The sequence below is a fragment of the Anabas testudineus genome, chromosome 2 (assembly GCF_900324465.2).
Source record: "Anabas testudineus chromosome 2, fAnaTes1.2, whole genome shotgun sequence".
In the NCBI taxonomy this organism is placed as follows: Eukaryota; Metazoa; Chordata; class Actinopteri; order Anabantiformes; family Anabantidae; genus Anabas; species Anabas testudineus.
The window spans coordinates 3,422,548-3,437,398 of NC_046611.1; the positions used below are offsets into that span (position 1 = coordinate 3,422,548).

The 14,851-nt window shown below is 40.9% G+C and overlaps 2 protein-coding genes across 2 annotated transcripts; both read right to left on the minus strand.

Moving 5' to 3' along the window:
• Positions 1 to 184: 184 nt before the first annotated feature.
• On the minus strand, positions 185 to 5,665 carry LOC113164778 (transmembrane protein 237A-like). Its single transcript, XM_026364252.1, has 14 exons — positions 5,466 to 5,665; positions 5,216 to 5,251; positions 3,156 to 3,187; positions 3,036 to 3,049; positions 2,871 to 2,942; positions 2,186 to 2,314; positions 1,935 to 2,028; positions 1,676 to 1,830; positions 1,457 to 1,589; positions 1,175 to 1,366; positions 998 to 1,071; positions 744 to 834; positions 550 to 671; positions 185 to 421 (listed from the first exon to the last, which is right to left on the minus strand). Exons 1-14 carry the CDS (start codon positions 5,484 to 5,486, stop codon positions 357 to 359), a joined length of 1,230 nt encoding a protein of 409 aa, XP_026220037.1. The 5' UTR covers positions 5,487 to 5,665; the 3' UTR covers positions 185 to 356.
• A 226-nt stretch (positions 5,666 to 5,891) lies between these two features.
• Positions 5,892 to 14,352, minus strand: LOC113163113 (MAGUK p55 subfamily member 4). The gene is made up of 21 exons (XM_026361453.1): positions 14,082 to 14,352; positions 13,873 to 13,994; positions 13,600 to 13,677; positions 13,436 to 13,519; positions 13,182 to 13,313; positions 10,419 to 10,500; positions 10,148 to 10,233; positions 9,891 to 9,965; positions 9,603 to 9,799; positions 9,412 to 9,470; positions 9,254 to 9,271; positions 9,122 to 9,163; positions 8,991 to 9,011; positions 8,828 to 8,842; positions 8,143 to 8,184; positions 7,776 to 7,949; positions 7,500 to 7,580; positions 7,207 to 7,300; positions 6,954 to 7,062; positions 6,703 to 6,837; positions 5,892 to 6,392 (listed from the first exon to the last, which is right to left on the minus strand). Exons 1-21 carry the CDS (start codon positions 14,245 to 14,247, stop codon positions 6,201 to 6,203), a joined length of 2,004 nt encoding a protein of 667 aa, XP_026217238.1. The 5' UTR covers positions 14,248 to 14,352; the 3' UTR covers positions 5,892 to 6,200.
• Positions 14,353 to 14,851: the final 499 nt, after the last annotated feature.

A 14,851-nucleotide genomic window follows, 5' to 3' on the forward strand; every position in this document is an offset into this window, starting at 1 on the left:
GTTGTTCTCCAGTGTCACCCTGATTCTCCTCCTTTGCTCATCTGTGGCTGTTATTTCATCTGGAAGTCTACGGTCTTTAGTCAACCTGTTATCTTCTAGAAGGACGTCCGCTGCACATCTGGACCAAAAACCATTTATAAACTGTTTTTTAAAGTCAGAATTAAATAAATACACGTCACTTGAATTGTTGGATATAACCGTGTATTTAAAAAGAGACAAGCACATTCATGATTCAAAAATACAAAAATAATCTACGACACAACACGTTCACAGTTCACTGGTAAAACAGCGCAAAAATATGTGCAAAGTGACAACAAAGCAGTAGTGTCAGAGCTGATATATATAGTCTGTTTTTGTCAGGCATTAATCTCTAATTTGTCGTCTGACTTGGGAGGCTCAATCTCCATGGCCATGAGATAACCTGAGAAAGAAGGACAAGATAATTATTACCTTTTATACCTTTTATGTGTTTAATGGAGAGTTTCTCTCTAAAACAAACCCTAAAATTTTGCATTAAAGCAGTTTTCAACACAGATAATTTTCTCTCACCCTCTGTATAGTCTCTGTCAGGTCGGGTGGCTATGAAGATCCAGGCCAGGCCGACCAGCAGCGCCACCACTAAGTTAACTGTCAGCCATGGATGGAGAATCTGGTGCTCCAACCCTGGAGGCCTACAGAAGAAAGAAGTGAGCTTCGGACTTCGTAATATTACAGAAACATGACATGGATTTCTGTTTTCTCACCATAATGATGTTGAGTTGAAGGATGAGTAGAGGTTGATTCGATCACTAGTCATCTGCTGGCTCAAACAGAGGACCAATGCTGAGAAATACACTAAAGTGTTGGATCAAACCAGAAGGGAGAAAGATAAAGAGAGGGTGGAAGTCAAACTCAAACAGACACCATCTGCTTGACAGGAAAACATGTATCAACTCCACAACAACTAGTTTTTGAGGTGTGTGTTAAACGTGGTTGTAAATCCAAAGTGTGCACTCACAGAACGAGGCGAGAGCCACAGGGTCGAGTGTGATGAACTCCTGTAGAGCCATGGAGCTTTTGGCGAGATTCACTCTGAGGACACGAGTTTTTACAAAAAGAACTTTTAGAAAATGATGCTGACGTGTTCCCAGAAATGTTTAAAAGCCTCTACTGTGATGTTCCTGTCTGTCTCTACCTGTCAAAGGCTGCTACGGTGCTGATGGCCAGCAGCATGTAGAGCAGAGACTGTGAGGGATAAGCCAGGCTGTGGTACTGCTCCAACAGGTTGGACAGAGAGGTGAGGTGCTGCCCTGCTAACATGTACACCACCACCACGTTCCACACAGCGTAGCCTGCTAGGAAGCCGTGACAGTACAGACCGAACCCTCTACACCAGATACAGAAGAAAGGCATTTAGACACAGGAAGCACACACTCAAGTGCATTTTATTTCGTACAAAGAGACAATTTTCCTTCACCTGAATCCTTCATGCACCCTGATAGAAACGTCTCTGGTGGTACAGAGCGGCTGCATGTGCTGAATATCTGTCACGTTATCCATCTGGTCGCTGGTTTTCCTCCAGTCTGAGCGCTCTGCTGCCTGAAAACGCTCTGCACATAAACACAAACAGGTTCGAACTATTACTTCATGCCATTTAAATTCCTCTACGACATCACCTTCTTCTTTGGCTACTCACTGTTCCTCTCTACAAAGACCTTCCCAACAGGCTGGCTTTGACCCTGCGGGGCAGCGAACAGGGAATGCTGGGGAATAGGAGGCGGTGTGTCCGTGATAATATCATCTTCTTCTACATCCAACTCATCAGGATACTGTTCAAAGACTTTTGATTTCCTAAATCACAGAACTACAGTAATTAGGTTCTGTTATCTGTATGTAATCTGTAATCTAATGAATTCAGAAAAAACAAAAACGACATTTCTCACACGGTTTCTTACTTTTTCTTTCTGGGTTTTCTGACCACTTCCTCTGCATCTGTGGTCTGATCTGCTGCGTCTCCATTCGCCACATTGGCTTGGTCATCTTCAAAATCTGAAACCCCAACACAACCATGAATTTACACATCTTTAACTGCTATGATGAATTATTGGGCTGGTAAATCTTATTCTAACAACACATAGACCAGACAACATTTAGATTTGATGAAACAATCAGTTTTCACAAGAAAACCTATGTCGCCCAATTTCACCTATAGTGGCAGTTTTCTTTTTCTTCTTCCTCCTCTGTGGGGGTGCATCAACTGTGGCTTCAAGGTTAAGTTGCTCCCCGACCTCAGAAGCCCTCCGGCTGTCCAGGCCTCCCATCTCCATGCCCGGATCTGAACAGGAAATAGCAGAAGCAGTGAGGAAACTTTCTCCAAGCAGTAAAACCAATCACAGCCTCGCAGCAGTTCACATTCTGCACTAGGAATTACATATGTTCTGCATTAACAGGTGAAAAAATGTGATCAAACATCTCTTTTTGCAAAGGATGGTTTACGTCAGTAGATACTTCTTGTAAACATTAAACTCCAGATGTTTGACAACATTTAGGTTCTGCTGACAAGATTATACATAAGGCAGTCCTGTCTCATGCTATGGCCATGTTTAATGAGATAGAGATGTAGCAGATTAGCAGATTTTCTATTTATCCAATTAAGAGAATGATCTTATCTGAACAACTGTTCTGAGCAGTTTTGATTCATTTTTTTCCAACAACATTTTCTCACAGATATTTTTCTATTTTAAAAAAAGCAGACTCAAAGGGCAGGTTCTTAATGGAGGGGTGAACTAGTTCTTTGAATTCAGGTAAATAAAAGAAAAAAAACATCAGGGTAGAACTAAGGTTTAGCAGGAGAAGGTTGTGACTGCAGAGACATTTGACTGTTTATGTACCGTCCATGTCATCGACTCCATTCGTCTCCTTTCTCACGCGTTTCTTCTTGTGTTTTACTGCTGGTACCTCTCCTGCACAAGTTGAATTAAGAGCTTCAGTATAAACATGAGAAGCACATATCAACCCCACATATTTCAGTTTTTACTTCTTAAATCTTGACTCACCACCTGTGTCTTGACTTCATGTGTCGTACAGAGAAAAAGAGAAGAAATAAATTAGAGCTTGTATAATCTAGATACAGAAAATATAATATCACAACAGCTGCTCAGAATTACCACACTTACCTTGGCATGGTGGGAAGTGACCGCTGGGCTCGCTTAGGAGACAAAAAATACAAATCAGTTTCGTGTTCATTTTGAAATAATCTCAACTGAATGGATCTGAATTTTCACAGCTAAACTTTTTTTCATTCGTGACTTGTTAACACCCAATCAGATTTTTTAATCTGAGTTTTGCAATTCAAATGTTAAACTTTTACAGACTTTTTAAAATACCACATCAAACCCAATTTAAAATCTGCATCACCATCATTCTGCTCACTGTATGAAATGTATACCAGATTCTATATGGATTTACTAACATTATCATTCATTAATTATTTAAGATTATACATAAAAACAAATTAAGGTCTGCATATGAAATTATATAATGTTAATTTTTTGCACTTTTTTGCTAAAATTAAGTATAAAACTCTTGTAAATAACATCCAGAATTTCTATATATTTTATGGCTTTTTAGGAAACTTCATTTAAACCTTTTAAAATAATTTTTAATGCTTTAAATGACCCACATAGTTTTCTAGGCAGTGGCCAAAACTTTTTCAAAAAGCCACAAGAATAAATTTAGTTTTGTGTAAAATCTTGCGATCTGCCTCAGTGTGCATCTACTACAGTTTGGTCTTTTGGATTGTAAACATGCTTGGTCCTATTAAAAACACAATAAGAAATAATCTCATCACTCTTTCATCTCCCCAAATGTAAAAAGTAAATTTTGTTTTATTTAAAATTTAACAAATGTATGTAATGTATACACCTCCTCTTACAAAACAGCTGCTCACAGCCAAAAAACAAATAAATCACGTAAGTCAACCAAGATAAAAACCTTACCGTTGTCTTTTTGGCCATTTCACTCAAGAATGAAGTAAGAGTGGAGTGAAGCTATACATCCTCTCTGCTAAATCCTCGGCTAAATCTGTGTTCACGACAGAATCCTCTGCCAGGACTGAGGATTACTCAGGGCAGGGGTCAAACCTTTTTTCAGACTCTTGGAGCAGTGACTCTGTTTGTATTTGTGTGGAGGACGCGTGTCTTTGAAATCTGGTTTAATCCTAGTGATGACGTCTGTGTTTAAATTTTCTCTACGCACACACACCCACACCGCTTTTAGATTTATTTCTATTAATTTTCAGGTGTTTCAGTGATAATCAATGAATAACAGTATAGTAGTAAAATTGTAATATAATACATGTGGTAGTAATAGTAAAATGCTATTTGAGAGAAACTTTAGTCAAGATGTTGGGATTAACTGTAAATCCACTGTCATGTACCAATTACGGCTTTTTAAAAATGTATTTAACCTTTATTTAAGCAGATAAAACCCACTGATATCGAGATCTTTTACAAGGGCGACCTGGCCAATAGGTCAGCAGCACACGTTGTAATACATAAATAAATAAAATTTTAAATACACATTACAAACCGTAAATAGAAATGAACGTTGTTTTAGGTATTTCATACAACTAAACATAATAATGTGCAGTAGTTGAACAAGGGGAAAATATAACCAGACAACCACTGTCCAACTCTCGTTGTCTGGTGATTAGGAAAGAACAGAAAGAAAAGCTTCAAGTGAAATGAGTTCTGAAATCTTCAACTCTGTTTGTAGAGTACAACAAGAAGAGGGGGCAGCAAAAGTGAATGCAGCACAACTGCCTTACTTATTATTATTATTATTATTATTATTATTATTATTATGCTATTGCTAAGTTGTGGAAAAAGTACTCAGATCTTAAGTATTAGTACAGAATCTACTCTATACTTTAAGTGAAGGTCCTGCAATAAAAACTTTAACCACAAGTAAAAGTATTCATTATGCAGAAACAATCATTTTATATTAAATACAACTGTGCTGAAATACAACATTTATATGATCATTACGCCTCAATATAATTCAATGGGAGGCGTTAAAATAACATTTAAATAGAGTTGGATAATAATAATAACAATAAACTGATTTTAAAATAGTACAAATAAACAACATGACATCAGAATAAATACTATAACATTTATTTTATATTATATATTGACTGTAAAGAAAAGTAAACATCAGGATTCGACTGACTGACCTGTGGAAGAGGTGGGAGCTCCCTGGGTCGTATTTTCTATAATTAAAACAGGAGTTAATGTTAAGTAACTATGTCTTTTAACCGTAGCAAAAAGTATTAAACCAAACACTAAACCACATTAAAACATAACTAGACTGTAGAAATATTAAAGCTGTCGTCAAACTAACATTTATTTGTACTAAAGATTAAAGATTTTCTTTTTAATGATCCGTTATTTATGAAGATAAATGTTAGCTAACAGTAACGTTACCTTTGAGCCTCCTGCGTCCATACTTTCAAATTTCTCCTTAAACGGCGCTTTTTAATGTTCATTCATGTATATTAGAATTTAGATTGTACCTATATTTTGATAAATTAAACAGTATAAAAGCAAATAAACTACAACTTTCAGTGTTTATTTCGTTACGTTCTCCAACAGAAGCCGCTACCCGGATGTTTTTACACGAAGCACATCAGACTTCCGGCGCCTTCAAACTAAAAGCAGCTAACATTTCAAAATAAAAGCAACAATGGAAAGAAAATTGCTATCAGAGGAGTTTATTAAAGTCCAAACGAATACAAACAAAAAAATGCCAAAACAGTGCTTTGCTTGCGCAAATTGATAAACATGACTGTCATTACCTAATTTGAATTAAATAAGGACACAGTGTGTTATTTTTCCAAGAGCTTGCTCACACACTGTTAAAATCGTTAATCTTCTGTAAATCTTAGTAATTTTTTGACATGCGATGACAATTTTTAAGCTAAGAAATGACAAAACATTTATTAAGACCCCCCAAAACAAGTTTGCTTTCTAAAATGTAAACATCAATTGGAAAAATATCACATTTTTAATCCCAGGTTTGTCCTAAATCGTGCAGTAACAGACACAAAATAAACTGATTTCAATATTAACCTTTTTGATTTTCCAGACTTTGCTGCCATAATGAAAGAGGTCACAGCGCTTTTGTCCCCTCATCTCCTCCACTTACTTCCCCATCCTCTCCTACGACTCAGCAGTGGGTCGTATCCAGCTGACAGGGACCCACTGCGGCTCGTCCTGGGCTCTTCTCACTGCCGTCAGCAGCTGGATGCAGGAGTCCTGCAGCTCATCATTGACAATCACATGATCGAAGAACTGCCAGTACTGAGACTCAATCTTCCGAGCTGCTTCTTCCATCTCCTGGAAGTCTTCCTCCTGTTGGAGAAACAAAGTGTGTTACAAACGCTTAGATAAGTTGCAGGTCTTATCCAGTAAATAAGGTTTTGGAGAAAAGCTTTTAAAATATCTGTGCTAATTAAGATAATTAATCAGAACTGTCTTTGCTTAAAACATCTTATTGTTTTCATTTGTGATCTTTTTTATGCTTTATTAGTTGAACATATACAACTCAACAAAACTACAGCATTTTGGGATTTTTTTGTTCCCCTTTACGACATTTAAAAGAAAATTAATTGGGTAAACTGGATCAAATTACTAAAATCCAGCTCTAAGAGCGATTACTGACTTTAAAGGGTCGGTTGACGTAGTAGTTGGTGGTGATGTACGAGTCTTGTCTGGTCTCCCTGAGGCGCTCCAGAGGTGGAGGCTTCACATAGATGATGTAGGCCTTCAGTTCGTGGGTCCTCACTGCCTGAATGGCCTAAATGGAAATGTAGGATATTATCAACAACGTTTAACTGGAGATTAAATAGTGTCGTGAAAACTTTATCTCAGTCATTATCGTGCACTTTTAGTCTCTCTTCATGTTGCACGTACGTTTGGTTCAATGTCAATGATGCAGATCCGTCCACTGTTTAAAACGTCCTTCACAGATTCGATGCTGGTCCCGTACAGAGTTCCTTTGTGTTCCCCGTATTCCAGAAACCTGTAGCACATCATAAAGCGTTAGGCAAACATGCAGTTAGTGATAATTTCTGAATCTTTAATCACATTGACTTTCTCCTCATGTTTTGCAGCATTTACACTTTTACTCATGACTCCACGACAGAGTTACTATGAAAACACGCACCTGTTGTTATAAACCATGTTGTCGAAGATTTCTCTGCTGGTGAAGTAATATTCTCGTCCGGACTCTTCGTATGCTTTGGGTGCTCTTGTGGTGTCTGGTAAGAAAAATTAGAAAATCTTTATTCACATTTTATAAATATAAATCAAGCTTTGTAAAACTAATATTACACAAACTTACAAAAACTCTCAGATGGACTTTAAGTTCTTTTTTTTTAAGTTCTTTTTGTCATAAAGGTAAAGTTGTGGCCATTTAGTTAATTGCTAATTTGTGGCATTAACACAGTTTGCACATACGTGGTATCGCTCCCCGGAAGATGTTGGGGTTCATTTCGATCAAACGCCTCCGAAGTTGATTCACACCAACACCAGAGGGACCTGAGAATATCAGAGGATTTGGAAATCATTTATCAGAGAGACTATTTGCTTTAAAAACACTGTTTGGTGAATGAAACTGTATTTTAAAATAGTTTATGTCAAAAAGGAAATAAAACTTAATGTGTCAAAATAAAAACCAGACTGGACACAATAACCCACAGTGAGACTGAAGTAAACCTGTGAGACGTTTGTTACCTGTGAGGGCGAGGAGGCGGTGGGCGTCCTGCGGGAGGCGCTGGTACCGCACCACCTCCTCAAAGGGGCAGTTGAGGGCGCTGTAGCAGCTGCTGGGGCAGCGGGTGTGGCAGGACGGCTGGGTGGTGCTGTGGGACCGGCGCCTGCACAGACGCATGCTGCGCCTGAAGCCAGCTGAAGGGAAATGTTCCATGAATAAATAAATAAAATATAATAAAAGAACCAAATAGTATTTTATGTGTGATGTTTAATATTCAGGTGTCAGGACAGGAAATAGTAAAACTGTGTGTGTGTCTATGTACGACCAAAATAAAAAAGTATGTGACATATAAATACAATTACAAGATATAATTTATAATATAATTACCTATGTAGATTCCTTCCATGTTACTGCTGAAATCATCCTCCCCTGGTTTGATGTAAAAGGAAGAAGATTGAACACATGACAAGCAACAGAGCAGAGGAGAAATTAACAGAAATGACAGTAATAACAGCATTAATCAGAGAAAAAGAATCTAATTCACAGTAACTTAATACACAAACATCCACAGGAAGTGTCCGTTTTCTTCATGAGAAGGAAAAGTTGGAATCTGAACATATCAGTAAAATAGTTTATGACAATTATAAGAATAAGAGTTCGAACTGTAGCTGGATCATCAAGTAAACTAACTTGGGTCAGACAGGCAGTTCTGCGATAGTATTAATATTAATAGATTAATAGTAAAAGGTTTATAACCTATTAAAAGAAACAGATGAAACCACAACGTCCCTGGTTCCAGTTCTGACCTTGACTGCATGTCGTACCCCTGCTGTTCTCCTGTGTTTCCTGTCTACCTCCGTACTATCAAGTCAAGGTAAAAACACCGGCGTTTACATGCAAAATACTATTTACTTACTTATTTATTTACTTCTTAACCATTTTATTTGTTCATTTTTTTCTTAATCTGTCATGTTTTGTCCTCCATACATTTAAAACCACTGTTCATTCTAGTTCATTCTGAGTTTCTGAGTTGTTTAGTTTGCAGAACAGAAAATGTTCCTGGTTTTCTCACCTTCTCTGAGCTCCTCTGACATTTCCCCATCAGACAGCAAAAAGATTTAATAAAAAAATAATAACAGAGGTTTCACATGAAGGACAAAAGATAAAATAACGTTCTAACAGTTGTAAAATGAAATGAAAATAAAAACAGGTGAAATCAATAAAGACTTACCTACCAGATTCAAATGCCTCCTCATCTGTGAGAAAGAAAAAACAAACAGGGGAATTTAATCACAAGCAGCAAAGACATGAAGTAAAATTCTTTATTAAAGATTAAGAAAGCAGAAAATAACAAGTGGAGCTTCACCTGCTTCAACACATTTCTCATCGATGGCCATCAAATCCTCCTCTGTGGGTGGAAAATGGGAACAAAAAGCTTTAACTGCAACAGAGCGTGTGAAAACTACCTGTGGGGCTGTAACATCAAATCACTCCTTACCTTCTTCTACGGTGCTCACTTCAGTAGGCGTGGGACAAAACACAGTGAAAACACAACTGTGAAACCAAATAATACAAAAAACAGGCTGAACTTTGACAGAATATATAAATATACTCTATATTTGAGAAGAGTTAAACACAACGTGGGTGAACACCTACAGGTCTGCATGCAGATGTGCGGCTGATAAGGCTGAGACCACCAGAACTCCCTCTGCTTCCTGTGACAACATGCAGATGAACAGGTTTCAGTCCGTTATAAAGTTTATAAAGTTTATAAAGTTCCCCAGTGGCTGGTAACAGTAAAAACACGACACAGTGCACACAAACGTAACCAAAACGAACCCCCTGACCGTTTCAGCAGGTTGGTGGAGGGGATGAGGCCGGCGCACGCCATGCTGCTCGGCAGCTTCTTGGCCTGCCACCACAGAGAGTCCGTCTGGTCCACGATCTCCAGGATGTCTCCTTTCCTGAAGCTCATGCCAGCGTCGGCGCAGGGGATGGCCGGGTCCTGCTGAGGGCTGTAGTCGGCCATGGCTCGTACGTACAGCTGACACATGGACAGATTACAGTCTTCATCACATCGTGTAGGTGGTTTTATGAGCAAAGCACAAGATGAGAAAGTGAAGGGGAACATTTACCATCGTCTGGTTGTGGATCGGTCTTTCTGTGATGGGAACCACTTTGAACATGATGGTGCCTTGTGACCGTGCTTGCTGAAATAAATAAAACCACAGATTAGCACATGTACAAGTCTCCCACACTCATCTGGACTAACAAAGGATTTGTTCTGCTGTTTTTATCTCCTGTGGCTAAAACATTTGAACATTTCCTGAGACTTTTCTTTGTAAAGGTTATTTAAAGAAATCAAAAGGAAACTCAACAAACACGATCGTACCACGACTTGGATAACCTGCTCAGGCTCCATCCCGTCCACAGGGAAACCATTAACCTCTAAGATCCTGTCTCCAGCATGAAGTAGACCTAGACACACACAGGGACAATTAAAAACAGTAATTTGGTTGTAAACGTCACATTTCTCTATTATTGAAGTTTCTTTGTTAAATTAGCCTGAAATTAACTTTTGTGCTTGGTTTATTTTTGTTGTAAACACATTAAATGACCAGATTCAAATCCAATAAACTCCAGATTAGAAAAGCACACAGTACCACTCCGATCAGCGAGGCCTCCACAGATCACTCGAGCCACAAAAATCTCTCCTGTGATCTCGTTTCTCTTTATAGTCGCTCCCTAGAAGAGAAAGATGAAAACAGGCTAAATGAAGATGCTGTGACCCGAGGAGGGTAATTGAGTCACTGACGGTGGAGCATAGTGGAAAGTCAAACGAAGACTGATGAAGGGGCTGAAATGAAGGATCCAGGTGTCGTCTGTTAGTGAGGAAGTGAAACACAGAGAGAGAGAACGATCAATGGAGGAAAACTGAGAATAAAACTGAATAAAAGCCAACTACCACTGTGTGTCTGCAACTCAACAAGTCCACTCATTGGACCCTCGGTTTGGTTTTCATGCGGCCTTCTTCCTCCTCTTCTTCCTCTGGTGTGTGTTACCTCCTTTCGCAGCCTTGGACGTGTCCTTTGGATCCAACAGCCCGTTCGTCAGAGGAAACTTGGACGCTTGGACATCGGTGTGTTTCTTGTTTGGTGAAGGAGCGTCGCCTGTTTTCACAGTCGCCCGTGGCGATCCACGGCATGACACAGACAGGGAGGTGGAGGGAGGGTCCATGGAGCTGCTGAGGGAGCTGGAGGAGGAGGTGAAGGAAGGAAACGACGGGAAGGAACATCTGGATTGGTGAGTCAGAGACGGACGCTGGCCCCCAGTCTTGTGGCTCTTCACAGGTGTGCCGTCCGCTGCAGGTGTTGGAGGGTGGATCTCAGTCCTGGTGGTGGCGAGCAGTGACTGCAGCCGCTCCACCACCTCAGTGAGGAGGACCAACGCCTGCGAGTTGTCCTGCACCGTCTCTGTCATGCGCTCAGTCGCTGCTGCCATCTTCTCCCCGAGCAGCTTGATGTCCTTGGTGCTGCTCTCCATGGAGCAGGCGGCCAGATGCACAGTCGTCCTCAGCTCGTCCAGACTCTCCTGCTTGGCGAGCTCCACCGGGGGGATCTCCACCACCCGGCGAGGACGCATGGGGCTCGGGGGAGCTGTGCGCACGCGAGGGCTTTGGCTTCGGAGCTGGGGGGGGGAGACCTGGCTGAAAGTAGCTGGCTGCATTGGAGTAGTAGGGCACAGTGAGGCATGAGGGGGACACGGGCCAACGCTGGGCGTCGGAGGATTCTCCTGCGTCATCGTCGTTTCTACTGTCTGGTTCTTCAGTGATATCATCTCCAACGATAAAACACACACAGTTAATCCAGCAGTAACCACACGTAGCTGTGATAAATGATGGATGACGAGAGCGAAATGACAAGTGATGGAAAACCAACCAGATGATCCAGATGTTTTCTTACCGATCAGCACAGAGCTGCAGACTGAAGGTGCAGAGCGGTTCACACTTTGCTCCCAGAGCAGGTTGGTGTAACAAACTCTACACTGGCTCATCGACTTGCTACAGCACCCGTCACAGTTACTCATGGGCTGATATCGAGGTGGGGGGCACAGCCGAGCTGCCGGCTGGTGACACAGAGGCTCGGTTGGAGGGTAGTTGCCTCTCCGGACGCTACACCACGATGAATCCTTGACATCCAGGCGTCCAGCAGCAGGTCTATGAACCCTGCCTTGCTGGGTCAGTTGCCTCAGGGTGTCCCAGTGACTGCGGATCCCCCCTCTGGAGCTTTTCGCACAGGGAGGGGACAAAGGGCGCCCGACTCTGTGGTGGTCGCAAAGCTGTGAGACAACAGAGTCACTCAAAACAAGAGGGAATGTTCAGAACCTCCATTGGAAAAACACACATTTTAAAATGAGGAATAAATCATTATTTCTGGTGGATTCTGCTGTTTGTAAATCAGCTGTAGCATCAACAGACAATTACAGAAATGAGAGATTATCAAAATCAAACATCTGGTCTCTGCTGGATTCAGTCAGCTGTTTGATTTATATTTGGATAAAGAAAAGCCACATACTGAAATATTCATGAGTGTTATCTTACACACGAGTGGAACAACAGCTCTACTTTAGTACTAACAGGCACAGTGTGTAGTTCACTGAAAACAAAATATACTGTCCCAGCTGTGATTTTTACTAAATCTCCAGCAGATTGTTTTCTAACTGCTCATTACTGACATCATGACTTTAAACAACTGCAGCTAATTATTGAGGTTTAGAAGCAGAGCCTCTTAAACTTTGCTTAAAACACAACAAAATGATATTATAAATATAAATATTAAATCAACACAGGTGGGTGATGGAGATGAACCAGACTCTGGTACAAACTCCAGCAGCTGTGGGAGCAACAGGAGGACGCTGTTCAACTGAGCTGTGACCAGGATCCTCGCTTTTACTTTGTGGTCATTCATTCATTGGTCGTGTTTAGAATATGATTTAAAGGCATTTGGTCTCTTTTTGTGCAGAACTGTAGCTATTGTAGGATCTGTTGCCTTTGTATTTTAGTTTCTTTCCAGAGACAGTGGCCTTGAATCAGGACTTTCTGTTGGTATTTTTTAGTGTGAAGCCATTTTTGTGCTCAGAGAGGTTTTTCTGATGGGTATCCCTAATCCCAACAAACCATTATTGTGAAGAGGGATTAAAAAATAAAATGCATACATAACAAAGGGGTGATAACGTCTGAATGTGACCTCGTTTTCAGGTCAGAAAGTGTCTGAATGGGCCAGTCAGTCAACTGAGGCCGAAGGAACCTCGGAGCTGTTTCACAACATAAATAAAAGAACTGAAAAGCAGATCTCACTCACATTTGTAAAATGTTTTAAAAATTATAAATGGGGGAGAAACAAGAAAGCATTAGCCGCGCAGCTCACCAGAGGCTGTTTGTTTTTGACCATGCAGACGATCCGAGTGGCCTCCTCATCGTCCGGCAAGTCCTCGGGCATCGGTGGCAGCACTGGATCATAGTCCTTCTGGGCCACGGTATCATGAGCTGACAGAAGAGCCTAGAAAACATGGAGATCAGATCTTTATGACTGCAAAAGGCTGTGCTGGTCACCTCATACACGGTTTCACTGTGTTCCAGCAAAAACTCAGCTACAAGCTTTAAAGTTTTAATACTTCATACCTGCAGGTGCGGCTGCTGCAGGAGACAGTAGAGCTCTCCGGCCTCTTCAGAGCAGCCCGGCAACGACCTGATGTCCAACAGCAGCTACACAGAGAAGAAGCCACTTTGTTAAAAAAAAAGAAAAATGACCGGGAGAAACAAATAGTGACTAAAACAGATCAGACCTGAAATGAAAGTCCTGAAGCGTAGTCCAGAGCTGGTGCTGGAGAGTCTCTCAGGTAACGCTGAAGACACTCGTAAACCTGGAAACAAGTTTAGTCCAGTTAAAAAAGGAATTACTAAAGCAGCTTCTATATTATTATAATATGTTATTTGTGATGAATTTATCTTTTCCAAGTGTCTGCACTGCAATAATAGTGATGATAGTACTATTATTATGAGTTACAGGAGGAGTGTGTCCGGTTATAAACAGCAGAAAGATACATGTGTCTTCAGACCTTGAGCAGCGACTGCAGCCAGGGTGCGTTCAGCAGACTGTGGAGAATCTCTGCACCGTCGACGTCCGGGTTCACCGACTGTTTCACCTCCTCGATCACATCTGTCAGGATCTGTTGCAGGTCTGCAACACGCAGACCCACAGAGTCGGACCATTAGACTGAGCTGTAAAGTGGAACAATGATCAAATAAATTGTAATGACAAGCTGACCGTCTTCTCCTAGCTCACAGTGGGGGTTTAACACCTGAGCCTCCACCGCCTGCCTCATGGTCACCGGACCCCCGACCTCTGACCCCACCACCTGCTGGATCCTTACAAAGACAAACCTGGAGAAGAACAACAGGTTGGCTTCAGACAGCGAGTTCAGATTTCCCATAATGTTGACTTTTCTGTTTATTATAACATCTGAGATCTGACAAATAAAAATAATGTAACAGTGAGTTATAGTTAAAATAAATCGCTGAGATTATTGAGGTTATTTTGAGCTTTTGGAGACACATCATGATCCCTGCACAGAGAATACAGACCGGGACTCAACAATTTACTGTGTTAAATAAAAACTGTTCACAGAACAAAACTAAAAGTTGCAAAGCTGCAAATTCTACCTGACATGCACCGAACCTGACACTCTGAGACTCTTTACCCAGTTAGTAATCCACCCTGTCGTGAGTGTGCCGTGGGATCAGCTCGAGAGGTGAAGTCACCACTCCATCAGCTACGAGTGTGAACGGGGTCAGGGGTCAATGGCACACTTCACGGCTACATGTACGGACGACGGTGATGTAAACACACAGACACTATAATCTCAGGTGAACCATCACATGACAGAAAGCACGCCTGGACAATGTGTTGTTAAAGTTTCACAAGAACAAGAAGAGGAGACGATGATTTATTTTTCCTACATTAGATCAGTTTTAGCAGATTTTACTGTAACTAAACTATCACTGTGTGTAAAGAATCAAACAAGACGAGCTCCTCGA

Coding starts and splice junctions, on each gene's coding strand:
- LOC113163113 (XM_026361453.1), bottom strand. CDS start 14,247: ATGGGAAATCTGAACTCGCTGTCTGAAGCCAACCTGTTGTTCTTCTCC. Junction 9,966..10,147: donor AGCAGGTTATCCAAGTCGTG/GTACGATCGTGT, acceptor TATTTATTTCAG/CAAGCACGGTCACAAGGCAC. Junction 7,581..7,775: donor CCGCCTCCTCGCCCTCACAG/GTAACAAACGTC, acceptor TGATATTCTCAG/GTCCCTCTGGTGTTGGTGTG.
- LOC113164778 (XM_026364252.1), bottom strand. CDS start 5,486: ATGGACGCAGGAGGCTCAAAG. Junction 2,029..2,185: donor AAAGAAAACTGCCACTATAG/GTGAAATTGGGC, acceptor TTGGGGTTTCAG/ATTTTGAAGATGACCAAGCC. Junction 1,590..1,675: donor GGTCTTTGTAGAGAGGAACA/GTGAGTAGCCAA, acceptor GTTTATGTGCAG/AGCGTTTTCAGGCAGCAGAG.